This window comes from Myotis daubentonii, chromosome 1 (genome assembly GCF_963259705.1).
Source record: "Myotis daubentonii chromosome 1, mMyoDau2.1, whole genome shotgun sequence".
Taxonomy (NCBI): domain Eukaryota; kingdom Metazoa; phylum Chordata; class Mammalia; order Chiroptera; family Vespertilionidae; genus Myotis; species Myotis daubentonii.
In genome coordinates, this window is record NC_081840.1 from 184,380,416 (window position 1) to 184,396,826 (window position 16,411).

Genomic DNA, 16,411 nt, shown 5'->3' on the forward strand with positions numbered 1-16,411 from the left:
ATTACTGACTGGAAAGCAGATGTTGTGGCAAGTCATCTTGGACCAGGCAGATGGGACATCACCCCAAGGGGTAGAAGGGACTTGGGTCCCTGACGCCATGCAGCCATCTTTCAGTTTGGCTTATGTTCAGAGTGTTATGTGAGAAAGACATAAAAGCCTATATTGTTTAAGCTATTGTTATTTTGGATCTCTGCACAGCAGCCAAGTCTGTATACTAATTCAAATGTCTCCCAGAACAATGAAAAGCAATAATCACAATCTTTGCTAAGAATTTTTTGAGTTCCTTTCCTTCTGTGTACCAGCCCCTACGCTAACTGCTCTAAATGCATGGTCTCATTTAATTCCCACACATTCTGATAAGGAAAATAAGAGTATATCTCCATTCTGCAGATAAAAATGGAGTCTTAGAGGAATGGCTCAATAGTGGTAGAATTAGATCTGAGAGCAAACTGTATTCTGGTATACAGATACATAATATCTTATCCTTAAAGGCCAGGTAAATTGAGTGTACCACCAGAGTTTTTAAATGCAGAGATGACATTTATATTTGTGGCAAGCATTCTCTGTTGTCTACCCAGCACTCATTCCCTCCTTCTGCTTGAAAACAAAACCTCAATTTGTTCAAATAGTGGGCAGAGGTTGGTCCGAGTGCAGTGGAGTCTTACAACTAATTGATCACAGCCAGTTACAAATAGTGGGCAGAGATTCCTTGACATCAGGAAGGGTAAGTTCCTACTACAGAATCCAGAAAAGAAATCCTGACTGGTTTAAACCAGTCATGGGCATCTCATTCCCCTTGGCCAGTAAGTAATCTGAGGATAGGTATGTGGCACAGTTCTGGTCAATGAGATGTAAGCAGAAGTCTGATGGAAGGGTGTCCCTTTCCACACACACAAAAAAGCCAAAACCCTGCCCTGAATGAAGACGCAATGCCAGAGGTAGCATCCATCACGCAACCATGAAGACAAAAGCAACATCATCAAGAATGGCAGGGCAGAGAGATCATGTTGACATTGTTGAACTGCTGCTTCTTGCCTAGACAGCCTACCTCCACACTTGTTGTAATATGAGAAAAACAAACCCAATTTATTTAGGCTACTATAAATCAGGACTTCGGTTACTTATAGCAGGAAGGCTTCCTGATATACATACACAAACACATCTTTTGTTTCTTAGGCATGACAAGGGAAAGTCACACAGCTCACAGTGGTCACACTCTTGGCTGCCTGCTAGAAATCAGTTTCCACTGGCTCATCTAAGTACAGTAAGAGTCATTTCAGTTTTCACGAAAACTTTTCCCCAATTACAAATGTTTCTTGAATAATGCATTGCATGAAAAGCACTTATATTCTGCTGTTTTAGATGACTAATATTCTGAAATTTTAAAAGAAATCTCTGTAATCTCTCTTAATCACTGTAGTTTAAGAAAAAAGCAGAAATACTAAGTCTATTGTATAAAATAGATTCATTCACTGGCTATACCTATCCACACCAGAGATAAACAAAGAATTGAGGCATGTTACAGGATGACTAAAGTTTAAAAATCAGTTTAAATACATAAACAGAAGAGGAAAATTGGTGTTTTGCCCTTGAATTATATTGAAAGCTAATTTAATTCTCCTCTCTGAGTGTGCTGAAAAGCAATAATATTTACATACTCAATTATCCAGAATTACAAAAAAATTCTAAAATATTTTTGGAATGTTAGATATTTTTCAATTGAAAGGAAAAAGAAGAGATATTTTTCTAGCCATATGTTAAATAGAAGCACACATACAAAAACATATACTATGCCATCACCTTAACTATGTTCATCTTTAATCTGATTTACAACTGAAAAGATCATGTGGTAGCTGGTTTTATACTGTTTCATTCACAAAAAGAGATTATCCATCCAACCAGCACATTTTTCTCCAGGCTTTCACAGAATCAATGAGCTAGACACATTTTTCTCTCAAACACCAAGTTATGCAAAATATGTCCAGATACAATCAGCAAGGTATGACACAGCACATTCAGCAATAGTCAGGCAATGCTCAACTTTTCTTTTTTTTTACATTTTGACAAAAGTTGAAAAAGCAATGTGAATAAAGGCAATATTGGCAAAGGAAACATACCTTAGAGATGATTAATGGTTCTCCGTGCTCCAGGCCACCTTTCAAAGTAAAACCCCAGGGAGCTCCTCCCTGCAAGAATGCTTCCAGATAAATGTGCCTTCCCGTGGGGGTCGTGGTAGGGCTTAGTGAGGCACAAGTCTCCTCGAAGTTCTCTGTGGTTCTCATCATGCGAGTTAAATTGTAAACGCCTGAAGCAGATTCAAGAGAGCGATGCTTCTCTGATAGCCCATGATCCCACCTTCACGAGACGTGCTGGCCAAAGAGGAATTTTAAGAAATGAGTTCTTTCAGATGTAAAATCTTCTCCCAAGCTTAACTCCAAGATGCTGACCCAGGAGGATTTTTCACTCCAACATTCTGTAAAGTCAGTCTCCTCCTGGAATTCTGGGATCTCAATGCAGCCCCAGAGTGGTGTATATATCTCTTCGCTCCATTGGACAAAACTTCGTTCAGTGTCTCTCTCAAGACTGCTTTTATTTCATGCATATACACAATGAAACATTTTCTGTATATGGTTACAGAGGAAATTAAAATAGTCTTACAATATAGTAAGAAAATTGCGAAACCTCCAACGAATACTTCATTTTTGATTGATTATCACCCCTTTCTTCCTCGCGCAGTGAAATTTACCATCACAATAGCCTCCCCTCTCCCCAGAAGTAGCTTTAAAAGAAAGAAAGCACTTACTATGCTTCAGCTCGCTTCAGAATTTTCAAACTTGTCCCCAAGAGACAGAGAAGCTGTGGTAAAACTTTTTGCTTATGTGCTTCAGCAATAGGTTCCGAGTTTATTTCTTGCAAAAAGGGGAAAAAGTTTTCGCAGGATGTAGAGCACAGTGGGAAAAGCGGGACCTTAATCCTCGGTGGAGAAAATATTCAGGGGGCAGCCCGGTCCCTTCTTTGGTCTCTGCGGTGATGACCAGCCAGGGCTGCTGCTGCTGAGGCCGCCGCCAGCCTCCTCAAGTACGAGGAGAGTGAGGAAGTGAGAGGGAAACGGATTAAGGCAAAGAGAGGCACCGCCACCTTTCTGCACAGTGAGCTGTGCTGTGCAGAATTCAGTTCAGCACAAAGACCTGACCAATCCAAACAGCCTCACCGCTGATAAAATACCATGCAGATGGCGAATTGCCTCGGAGTGGGAAGCAGTTGGACCAATTAAACCAGAACCCCTGGGGGTGAGACACAGGCCTTGACATTTTTTAAACGCTGTGCAGTTCTGCTGTGCAGCCCAGTTCAGGAAGCAGCGCCCTAAGCAGTAAGTGCCACGGTGGTAGCCCAAGGCCTTGATGTTTTTCGTGAGAAGAAAATACCAAGTGTAATACATGAGCATGAGCAGCCTCTCATCTTGCAATAAGATTCTCCAATCAAGTGTCTGCTTGTTTGACTCAATACAAACAGGAGGCAGGTTTCTTCGCTACTTTAATTATCTGCTCCAAGACTGTTATTCATTCTTCAAATGAAAATAAATGCCCGGCAAGTAGTAGGCACTCAAGGCTGAATCGTGCCCTGATTTCAGGTGATGGGTGGGATTTTGTAACAATGTTACATAAAATTTAACATTACTACTTTTTATTAAAAATTTGTGAACAGTCCAAGATAACTATATCTTATACACAGAAGCCTCAGCTATTAAGTTACTGAAACAAATTAGAATTGTTTCCAAAGAATATGTTTGCTAAAACATTTTCTGTTTAAAAGTATGTGGTAAATGTAAATTGTGTTGGAAACAGGTTAAAAATTAGTGTAGGTTTGATGCCAATTTAATTTTGGTGTTTGTATTCATAATTAATGAAAAGGTAATATAATACAGAAGCAGACATAATATGCAATAATAAATCTAGACAAATTTTTAAAAAAATCTAGACAAATTTAATGTAAAACACATGACAAGTGTTATTTGATTTTCAGTGGTAACTTTATCTGAGGGGTTGAAAGAAACACAGAAAAGTAAAATTTATGAGTAATAACAGTATTTCTGTGGAAATGTGGTAGGCAGTTAGACAGACATGAGCAGAGCAAGGACGATGGGCCGGGTACAGGTCACCAGGGTAGAAAGCCCCGGGTGCCTAGCAAGAGGCAAAACTGGGAAAGCAAGGACCTCACCCCCAGGGTAACCTTTCCTCCCCATCATCCTGATGGTCATGCAGCTTAGACCCCTGACCTTGCATATCTGGTCATGTGGTTCGGATCCTCCCCAGGTCTTTCCTCCCCTGGCAAGCTGCTAGTCCTGTGGGTTAGACCCCCTGAGAGAAGGAACAAACAAGGGAGCTGGAGAACAGCCCTTCAGCATTAAGCCCCAGGACAAGAAGGTTCTGACCGGAATCAAATACATCTAGGCCTCAGTTGTGTTTTGCTCCAGGCCCAGAAAAGCAGCAAAACCAGCTGAGCCAGGCCAGAGCTCCCCTCAGGACCGGCTGCATTGACTAATGAGCTCCATCCCAGGCACCGACCAATCAGTGGAGACCACAACCCTGAAAGGACACACCTGGAAATTGATGAATATTCTATTGAGGTCTTCCCCTGAGGCTGTCCCTAAAATCTCCACCCAGAAGGACTTGTTTTCTTTGTCTAGTCAGTATCTCTCTGGAGAACCACTTCTTTTATTATTTTTTAAAAATATATTTGTATTGATTTCAGAGGGAAAGGGAGAGAGAGAGAGAACATCAATGATGAGAGAGAATCACTGATAGGCAGCCTCCTGCACCCTGCTCCCCCCACCCCATCCTTTACTGGGGATTGAGCCGGCAATCCAAGCATATGCTCTTGACCAGAATCAAACCTGGGACCCTTCAGTCCGCAGGCCAAAGCACTACCCACTGAGCCAAACCAGCTAGGGCTGAAGAACCACTTCACCTATACTGTGGTGCTGGTGGGCTGACCCCACCTCTGGCTCCAGGTGTCAACCTTGGCTCAAATTATTAGTATGAGGATGGACATGTGACTCAAGCTTGGCCAATGTAATAACTAGAAATTCTACTGGAGCTAACAAAAAGGCTCATTCTCTCCTACTGCCAAGCTGGTAGGTAGGTCACTACAAACCCAAGAAGGAAGCCAACTCCCTAAGAAATCAATCCAAGATATGGAGACAGTGTTCTGGTAATACCATTTGAGTCCTGGGTGCACTGTACCTTACTTAAACCATCAATTCTCAAAATTTTTGGTTTCAGGACTCCTTTACACTCTTAAAAATCATTGAGGGCTCCATAGAAATGTTATCTACATTTACTGTATTAGACAATTTAAACAGAAAAGAACATTTAAAATATTTATTTTTAATTCATTTAAAAATAATAAATCCATTTTAGTATATTAAAATTAACGTATTTTAATGAAAAATCATTATATTTTCTCAAACAACAAAAATTAATGAGAAGCATGGCATTGTTTTACATTTTTACAAATCTCCTTATGGCCAGTTGAATAGAAGACAGCTGGGTCCTACTATCTACTTCCACATTCTATCTGTTTGATAATCATATGGCATAGCTCCCAGACAACTCCTCGATACACTTGTTAGAGAACAAGTGACAAAAAAATCAAAGTAGGTCTTATTATTATGAAAAAGGTCTTGAACATGGAGACCCAGAAGGGTCTGGGGACTCCCCAAGATCCCCAGACCATTCTTTGAGAATTGCTGCCTTAACTAGATGCGGCCATACCTGAGGCGACGGAAAGGGCGAGGGCTACGCCCTCCATCTTGCCGTGAATCCTCCATTTTTGGGCAGCCATGTGCTCGGCAAGGCTTCTTCCTGGAAGCCAAGCCTCTGCTAGCCACACCCAGGACTTCTTTAAACTAACCAATGACAATCAAGGGACGTGCGTGCCATAGATATGACCACATCCTGTGTAACAAGACACCGACTTGCGCCTGGCCAATCGGCAGGGCCCACAGTCCTCTCTCCTCCCCTTACTATAAAACCCCTCTCCCCACAGGGCTGGCTCTCTCTACCACTTGGCTTGCCGTTGCGTCAGTGAGTGTGGTAGGGGAGCTGAGCTAGCTCGAATAAAGACTCTTTGCTTTTGCATCGGACTCAGCTGGCTCCCTGGTGGGCTTTTGGGGATCTTGAAATCTGGGCATAACAGAGACTTCACTCTTAATCAGTTTTGTGAGCCTATACATACCTGTTTATTTTTTCCTTACACAGTTGGCCTTGGGTTTCTGCTACTTGCAACTGAAAGAGTTCTGAGTAATATACAATGAAACTCTTCATGGTTTTTCCTGGTTTAAGAGAAAGTTTAGGGAAGCTAGTGCTGACTTGGTGATACAGTTTTGAATCTTTTCTTTCTACTGCTTCCCTGCTTCCTTTTGCCTCTAACTTAGATTTACTGCCACTTTCTTAATCAAATTCATTCTTTCATGAAAACAGATCACAACTCTACTTTTTGTCTCTATATGAAACATTTCTACTGTTGGCAATTGAGTTCATGTTGCTCCGTTAACTGTGAATATGGCTCCAGGGCAGAAAAATATTTCAATCAGATTGACTCTCCCATTGTCTGGCATGCCAGTACCACTCTTTTAAATGTCATTTGCCTAATCATTGTTTTGGCATCTTAGAAATTATGAATCATTCTATTTGCTAACATCACTTAAGGAAAAGTTAATGTGTTCTATTCAAAATTCTCACTTTTTGATTTGCATTTTTTTATAGTAAGCCCTAACATTCTTCTCTTTGTCTTTGCTATCACTTTAAATATGATTTTTAACTTCCTGGATTTTTTTTAATGCCTCTGAATGTAATATTTCAAAGATTGAAAGTGTCGCTAGATTACGTCTGAAAAACATTATAGTGACATCTAGTGGATCTTCTGACTATACAATCATTAAAGTAATTGTAGACAATAAATTATTAAATTGTAGGTTTTGTGTAAAGTTTCCCCCACGTCCCGCGTGGTTCAGGGTTCAGGATCTGGAAGAGGGGCCGCACACAAATGAAAGGGACAAGACAAGAAACAATAATTTGGAAATATTGGGGGACCAGGCGGGCAAGTCCAACTCAAGGGGAAGGACTTCCCCTGGTGCTCAGGCCTCACCAACCTTTTATTGGTTTGGGATACACCCATAGCATAGCCTTTAGGCAGCCAATTTCCAGTAACAGGCAGACTAGCCCATCAGCAAGGATTTACATAATAGTAAATGGGGAAGTTGCTTCAGCTACCATTGTCTGGACTAACAGTGGGTGCACACCCCTGACCTTTGCCAGGCCTTCAAGGGTCACCAGCCTTCCCAGTTCCTTGTCCACACCTCTCTGCTAATGAAGACAATAGGTGGCTTCCCACAAGGTTTGAAAGGTTATTTAGTTTTCATAGAAAAAAGTCTCAGAACCATCCTAAGTAGACAAAAATCTACCTTATTTTAAAGTTTGCACAATCTCTCTAGGCAACTTCTCAAATGCAAAAAGAATAATCTCTTTATGTGTCTCCTTCTTAAGATTGAGGAAAACTCCCAGCAGTCCTTCCCTCAAGTCTAAATGGCAAGAAGCACCCCTGAAAACAGTCATTTGGAAGAAGGATGAAAGTACACAGATTAGTTTAAAATAATCAGGACCCACCAGCTAAACTGTCCCCCTTATGCAATGTTCTGTAGAATGCTGTGTTGAATCCTCAAACAACACCAGGATTCTGTGAGAAAGCAGGAAGGTGAAATGGATGTTGGGTGTGCAATTTACAGCATTCGCTTCACCAACTACCATAAGGGCCACCCCAAAACCATCAAAGCACAGTCAATTTAAATCTTTTAGGAATGATCAAAATGTTGTGTGTCTTGAGACAGTAGTTTCAGATGTGTATATATATCTGTCAAAACTCATCATATGGTACACTTTATTTTTTTTATTGGTTTTAGAGAGAGGAAGGGGAGAGAGAGAAAGAGAGGGAGAGAGAAAGAAAGAGAGAGAGAGAGAGAAACATCGATGTGAGGGGAAAACATTGATCTGTTGCCTCTGGGATGATGCTTCAACCAACTGAGCCACACTGGCCAGGCCTCAAATGGTACACTTTAAATGATGCCGTTTATTGAATGAAAATGATCTACACTAATAAAAGAGAAACATGGTAATTGGCGTACGACCGCTACCCTTTTCATTGGCTAATCAGCGAGACATGCAAATTAACTGTCAGCCAAGATGGCGGCCGGCAGCCAGGCAGCTTGAAACTAACATGAGGCTTGCTTGCCTCAGTGACGGAGGAAACCAACGTTCCCCACCTGCGGCTGCAGGCCTCTGAGCCCGCAGTTTAAGAAACTCTGTAACAAATACCGCCAGACTTCAGCCAGCAGATTCGCAACATTGCATGCAAAGGCCAGAAACCTACTTTCAGCTGCGGAGGCCTAAGAGCTGGAGCCAAGCCTCAAGCTAAAGCTGGCCCAGAATAAAAAGAAAAAAAAGGAAAAAAGGAGAAGTTGGAGCTTCAGTCACCCACAGCCTGAAAACAGCCCTCAGCCCCTCACCCAGACTGGCCAGGCACCCCAGTGGGGACCCCCACCCTGAAGGGTGTGTGACCAGCTGCAAAAAGCCATCATCCCCTCACCCAGGCTGGCCAGGAACCCCAGTGGGGACCCCCACCCTGATCCAGGACACCCTTCAGGGCAAACCAGCCAGCCCCACCCATGCACCAGTCCTCTATTCTATATAGTAAAAGGGTAATATGCCTCCCAGCACCAGGATCAGCAGAGCCATGAGGCCTCCCGGCACCGAGATAAGCGTGACAGGGGGAAGTGCCCAAACCCCCTGATCGCCCTGCGGCTCTGTGTGTGACAGGGGGTGGGGCCACAACCTCCCTATCCGGCCTGCTCTGTTTGTGACAGGGGAAGGCGCCCCAACCCCCTGATCAGCCCTGCTCTGTGCCTGATAGGGGGGAGCTCCCCAACCTCCCCCCCCCACGGGCCCTGCTCTGTGTGTGACGGGGTAGAGCCATAACCTCCCCATCGGCCCTGCCCTGAGTGTGAGAGTGGCGGCGCCCCAACCCCCTGATAGGCCCTGCTCTGTGGGTGATAGAGGGCGGTGCCCCAACCCCCTGATGGGCCCTGCTCTGTGTGTGACAGGGGACGGTGCCCCAACTCCCCTATCGGCCCTACTCTCTGAGTGACAGGGGGGAGCTCCTCAACCCCCTGATGGGCCCTGCTCTGTGCGTGACCGGGCAGCGCCCCAACCCCCCGATTGGCCCTGCTCTGTGCGTGACAGAGGGTGGCACTGCAACCTCCCCATCGACCCTGCCTTGAGTGTGACAGGGGGCGGTGCCCCAAACCCCCAATCGGCCCTACCCTGAGCGTGACTGAGGGTGGCATCGCAACCTCCCAATCCACCCTGCTCTGTGCATGACAGGGGGCGGCGCCCCAACTCCCCAATCGGCCCTGCTCTGAGCCCGACCAGGGGCTGCACCTAGGGATTGGGCCTGCCCTCTGCCACCTGGGAGCGGGCCTAAGCCAGCAGGGCGTTATCTCCCGAGGGGTCCCAGACTGCGAGAGGGCACAGGCCGGGCTGAGGGACCCCCCCTTCCCCTGAGTGCACAAATTTTTGTGTACCGGGCCTCTAGTATCTCAATAAAGTTATTTGTTTTTTTAAAGTCAAGGACTCCATTGATGGATTAATGGGTAAACAAAATGAGGTCTACATATACAACAGCATGATAATCTGCCTTAAAAATAATGGCAATTCTGACACATGCTACAACATGGATGAACCTTGAGGACATTATGCCAAGTGAAATAAGCTAGTCACAGAAGGATAAATGATCCCTTATATGAGATACTTAGAGTAATCACATTCATAGAAACAGAAAGTAGAATAGTGGTTGTCAGGGGTTGGGGAAAGGGGATTAGGGAATTAATGTTCAAAGGGTACAGAGTTTCAGATGGAAAGATGAAAATATTCTGGAGATGGATGATGGTGATGGTTGTAAAACAATGTAAATACACTTAATGCTACTGAACTGTGCACTTAAAAAATGTCAACGTGGTAAATTATATATAATGTATATTTTACCACAATATAAAAGGTTTAAAATGCTCATAAAAGTAAAGACACAGTTAAAATCTGACACTATAGTTAATCAGTTCATTATTCATCACTTCACCATGCTGAGTATATTTGAGGGTAGATGTCACAAAACTGGAAGATGCATTAAAAAAACAAATAAAAATACCTGATAGCATGTACTAAATATTAAATACCTGGAAGTTATGACTGTTATAGGAATTATTAATTTAACAGAAAGCTGGTAGAAATCTATCTATATATAGATTTCCTAAGCAACCCAATGACTGAATGACCGGTCGACCATTGCTATGATGTGCACTGACCACCGGGGAGCAGATGCTCAATGCAGGAGCTGCCCCTTGTGGTCAGTTCGCTCCCACAGCGGGAGCGCCGCTGAGCTGATGAATGGGTGCCAGCCTGGAGACCGCAGCAGAGCATCAGCAAGCCTACCAAGTGGCAATGGTGGCAGGTGCAGGAGCGGCAGGCGGTGTTGGACTGCCGGTTTCAGCAGATCCCCACAGGCTATGCTGAGGGACCCCACCAGTGCATGAGTCTGTGCACCGGGCCTCTAGTATATCTATAAACTTATTTTATTTCCTAGATGAGAAGTAAAAGATCTTAATAAAAATGTAGCTAATCAGAAGCCACAGTATTAACCTTAAACAGTAGATGGTTATGATGATGGGCATGCATTTTCTGTCCTTTGGAGAAAACAGAGTTGGCTTCAAAGATGCTAGTGACAATGCTGATGGCTTCAATAGCAGAAACAGAGAAAGGGCTATCTGACCTTATTTTATTAGCTATTTAGCTTCTATCTCCTTTTTCTGTCCCTTTTCATTCTTCTGTAAAGTGTTTATCCTCAAAACAAACAAACTTAAAAACTTATATTGTTAAAGACACAATGCATACCAATATTAAGAGAGAGATTGAAAAGGGAGGCGAAGAAACTTTCTAGGTAGATAGAAATGCTCTACGTCTCTCTTTTCTAAAAAATATAATATGTTTTTATTGATTTGAGAGAGAGATGAAGGGAGGGAGAGGGAGAGAGAAACACGAAGAAAGAACCATCCAACTATCGGCTGCCTCTTGCATGCTCCCTACTGGGGATGGAGCCTGTAACTCGGGCATGTGCCCCACCAGGAATCAGCAACCTCTTGTTGCATGGGGTGACCAACTGAGCCACACTGGCCAGAACAAATGCTCTACAGCTTGATTGGAGCACTGGTTACTGGGTGTATACATTCCTCAAAAGTCATCAATCTGTACACTTAAAATGAATGAATTGTATTGTAAGTGAAGTGTACATTAGTAAAGTTGATTTAAAAACCTCGATCAACTCTAAAGAGAAGCAGCACTCCTGCATTTCAGATGGTTGATGAAAATCTTCTTTTAAAACTAGTTTCAAGAGTAACCGCAAATTAGAAACTGCTCATTTTCTTAGCCTACCCTGCCAGGAAATGCTCCTAGACTGCTAATCACAAGTGTCCCTGGAAAGCAGGTGGGTCCTGCCTGCTCTGTTTAAATTTCCATACAACCCACACTCCCTCTTCTTCTCTGCTTCATTTGCCTCCACAGCACTTATCACCTTCTAATATGTTATTAAGTCACAGTGATTATTTATGATCTGTCTCCCCCAAATGGAATGTAAGGTCTATGAAGGCAGGGTTTGGTTTGTTTTGTTCACTGATGTTCCTGGCATATAATTGGTGATTAGTAAATATTTGTTAAATGAATTCAAACTCTCTTATTAAATATATTTCTCTTCATGTGTCCTGGGTGGAGAGAAGAATGTCTGAGCATAAACTATATGGTCTTTAATATTTTCTACCCTACCTACTTGCAAAAATTATTGGAGATGACTGGTCACTTATTTCCTCTACAATATATATTGAGTTACTTTGATGGGTCCATGTTGTACCAGGCATTGGGAAAATATAACTGTCAAATAAGACTTAAAATAGAAAAATTTAATCCTTATCATCAGAAAGGAGCCTGACTAGTGTGGCTCAATGGTTGAGTGTGGATCTATGAGCCAAGAGGTCACAGGTTCATCCCTGCCAGGACACATGCCCGCTCTGTCCCCAGTAGGTGGTCTGCAGGAGGTAGCTGATCTATATTTCTATCTCTCTATCCCTCTCCCTTCCTCAGTCTCTAAAATCAATAAAAACATATTTTTTAAAAAAACAGAAAGGTAAAATATCTATACCAAAACCCAGGCTACTCTGTAACTCTGGTTTCATTTCAAAAATCTTCATTTTATTTATTTTTAAATAAACTTTTTATTGATTTCTGAGAGGTTGGGAGAGGGATAGAAACATCAATAATGAGAGAGAATCATTGATCAGCTGCCTCCTGCATGCCCCACACTGGGGATTGAGTCCGCAACCCGGGCATGTGCCCTGACCAGGAATCAAACCATGACCTCCTGGTTCATAGGCCGACACTTAACCACTGAGCCACGTTGACTGGGCAGTTTTGAAGGCATATAGCAAAAGACCTTTAATGTCAAAGTCATAAAGAAAACACAATGTTTAATTTTTTTACATAATCTACTATATATTTTAAATTAAAACTTTTTTTCTAACTACCATTCATTTACAAAACATTTACCTGATTGTATCAGGTAAAACACATTTTTAAAAAACTAAGCAAATCATGAATTAAAGTCTAAGTAACTATATATATATACATATATATACACATATACCTTGTATATGATGTCTGTCTGAAGGGATTTAACAAATGTTTTCGTACTAAGATTAAATTCTATTTTGGGATTTTATAGAATCATAGTTTTGTTTGTTTGCATGAGATAATTTCTACATCTACCATTTTACAAATGAAAATGCTAATACCCAAAGTCATATAAATAGTGCCAAAGCTCAGACCAGACCTGGGTTCCTTATTTCTGACTTCTTTTTTTTTTTAAAGGTGATATATATACTAGGGGCCCGGTGCACGAAATTCGTGCACTGGGTGGGGGGGGGGGAGAGTGTCCCTCAGCCCAGCCTGCCCGCTCTCACATACTGGGAGCCCTCAGGCGTTGACCCCCATCACCCTCCAATTGCAGGATCGGCCCCTTGCCCAGGCCTGATGCCTCTGACAGAGGCGTCAGGCCTGGGCAGGGGACCCTCATTTCCCCCCATCACTGGTTCTGCCCCCAGCCCAGGCCTGACGCCTCTGGACCAGGCATCAGGCCTGGGCAGGGAACCCCCAGACCCCTCCGATTGCTGGCTCTGCCCCTTGCCCAGGCCTGATGCCTCGGCCAGAGGCCTAGACCCCCATCACCCTCCGATCGCCTGATTGGCCCCTTGCCCAGGCCTGACACCTCCGCCAGAGGTGTTGGGCTTGGACCGGGGACCCCCATCTCCCCCTGATCACTGGCTCTGGCCCCCGCCCAGGCCTGAGGCCTCTGGCCCAGGAATCATGCCTGGGCAGGGGACCCCCATCTCCCTCTGATCGCTTGCTCCACCCCCCGCCCAAGCCTGACGCCTCTGACCTAGGCTTCAGGCCTGGGCAAGGGGACCATCATATCCCCCCAATCCCCGGCTCCGCCCCCCACCCAGGCCTGATGCCTCTGGCCCAGGCATCAGGCCTGGGCAGGGGACCCCCAGCCCCCCACCCAGGCCTGATGCCTCAGCCAGAGGAGTTGACCTTCATCACCCTCCGATCACCAATCACCGGGTCGGCCCCTTGACCAGGCCTGAGGCCTCCGGCAGAGGTGTCAGGCCTGGGCAGGGGACCCCCAGCTCCCCGCGGTTGCAGGCTCCGCCCCTGCCCAGGCCTAACGCCTCTGGCCTAGGTGTCTGGCCCGGGCAGCGGGGACCCGCAGCTGCAGCAGCCCCGCGATTGTGGGCTTCGCTTTAGGCCCAGGCAAGGGACCCCTAGCTCCTGGGACTGCCAGCTTCGACCGTGCCCAGCTCCCATTGCTGGCTCCACCCCTACTTCCTGCTATCACTGGCCAGGGCGGCAAAGGCGCCTGATTCTCCGGTCATGGCTGGTGGACAGGGCAAAGGCGGCCCCAGGGCCGCCTTTGCCCTGCCCCCCAGCTCTTAGCTCCCCCGTGGGTTTCCGATCACTGTCAGTGGCAGGGGGCTTCTTCCTGCTTTCCCTTTCGCCTCCCTGCATTGTGCCTACATATGCAAATTAACTGCCATCTTGTTGGCAGTTAACTGCCAATATGAGTTGGCAGTTAATTTGCATATAGCCCTGATTAGCCAATGAAAAGGGTAGCGTCGTACGCCAATTACCATTTTTCTCTTTTATTAGTGTAGATATATATACATTTCAGAGAAGAAGAGGGAGAGAGACATCGAAGATGAGAGAGGATCATTGATTGGCTGCCTTCTGCATGCCCCCCACTGAGGACCAAGCCTACAACCCAGGCATGTGCCCTTGACCAGAATCAAACTTGGGACCCATCATCCGCAGGCTGACCCTCTATCCCATGAGCCAAACCAGCTAGAGCTCAATTGACTGTTCTTAACTGCATCCTCATAAGGTCAGCCATTTGGATTGACAACACTGGAAAGGACACTGGTTCCTTGAGGGTAGAAATGAGCTTCTTCCTATCTCCCCCAGTGCCTAGCATAGGGCCTGGTCCAGAGTAGGAACCCAATGAAGGGAGACAAAGAACAACCCTGGATCCAGACATGGACTCTTACTAAAGAGCTCTTGTGACTTGGGCCCTCAACCTCCTCTTGTTGGTCTACTGCTCTGCCTCACTGGCCAAGAGGTTCCCACAGGCTTAGGAAGCTCTACCCCACAATATCCTCATGGCTACCCCCCCCCCCCAACCCCCTACCCAGACCTGCAGGTCTCTGCTCAGTGTCACTTTACCACAGACCACACTGTGAAACAGCACCCCGCACTCCCTAACCTCCTCACTCTCCCTAATACTTATCCCCATCTTACATATTTGAACTTATCTCTTTGTGCATTGCTCATCTTCCTCCACAAGAATGCCAACTCTATTTGGTTCACGCCTATATTTTCAACACCTACAGCTGGCATGTGACAAATGCTCTATGGATATTTGTGAAATGACTAAATGAATGGTAAGGGAACTCTGGACCCCTTCTTTTATTTCTAAATTCTTTATTTTAAAAGCTAAGACACTCTTTTCAATTCAATATAAAAAAAAACTACCATGAAATATAATGACACGATACTCAAAATGCAAATCCTATCTAATAAAAGAGAAACATGGTAATTAGCCGTACGTCCGCTACACTTCCCATTGGCTAATCAGGGTGATATGCAAATTAACTGCCAGCCAAGATGGCGGCCGGCAGCCAGGCAGCTTGAAGCAAACATGAGGCTTGCTTGCTTCAGTGACAGAGGACTCCAACGTTCCCCGCCGGCTGCTGCCGGCCTCTGAGCTTGCAGTTTGAAACATTGTTACAAATATAGAAGCTAAAAAACCCCCCAGAAACCTGCTTTCAGCCAGCCGGGATCTCAGCGCTGGAGTTGAAACAGTGTTTCGATTATAGAACCCAAACAAACCAGATACCTGCTTTCAGCAGCAGAGGCCTAAGAGCTGGAGCCAAGCCTCAGAGCTAAAGCTGGCCCAGAATTAAAAAAAAAAGAAAAAAAGAAAAAAAGGAGCGGTTGGGAGCTTCAGTCACCCACAGCCTGAAAACAGCCCTCAGCCCCTTACCCAGACTGGCCAGGCACCCCAGTGGGGACCCCCACCCTGAAGGGTGTGTGACCAGCTGCAAACAGCCATAATCCCCTCATCCAGGCTGGCCAGGAACCCCAGTGGGGACCCTCACCCTGATCCAAGACACCCTTCAGGGCAAACCAGCCAGCCCCCACCCGTGCACCAGGCCTCTATCCTATATAGTAAAAGGGTAATATGCCTCCAAGCACCGGGATCAGCGGAGCCTCAAGGCCTCCCGGCACCGGGATCAGCGTGACAGGCGGCAGCGCCCAAACCCCCTGATCACCCTGCGGCTCTGTGTGTGACAGGGGGCGGGGCCAAAACCTCCCTATCTGGCCTGCTCTGTTCGTGACAGGGGAAGGCGCCCCAACCCCCTGATTGCCCTGCGGATTTGTGTGTGACAGGGTGCAGCGCCCCAACCCCCTGTTCGGCCCTGCTCTGTGTGTGACGGGGTAGAGCCATAACCTCCCCATCAGCCCTGCCCTGAGTGTGACAGTGGTGGCGCCCCAAACCCCTGATCGGCCCTGCTCTGTGGGTGATAGAGGGCGGCGCCCCAACCGCCCCCCACGGGCCCTGCTCTGTGTGTGATGGGGTAGAGCCATAACCTCCCCATCAGCCCTGCCCTGAGCATGACAGGGTGAGGCGCTCCAACCCCCTG

General features: G+C 45.6%; 1 protein-coding gene across 2 annotated transcripts in view; it reads right to left on the reverse strand.

Annotated features, from left to right (window-relative positions):
• The window catches only part of SHROOM3 (shroom family member 3), a 283,531-nt gene extending 281,231 nt beyond the window's left edge, over positions 1-2,300 (reverse strand). For both annotated transcript variants that reach the window (XM_059667934.1, XM_059667923.1), the window contains exon 1: positions 2,118-2,300. In XM_059667934.1, coding sequence (XP_059523917.1) covers positions 2,118-2,285 — 168 coding nt within the window. In that variant the 5' untranslated portion in view covers positions 2,286-2,300. The remainder of the gene's footprint in view (positions 1-2,117) is intronic.
• Positions 2,301-16,411: the final 14,111 nt, after the last annotated feature.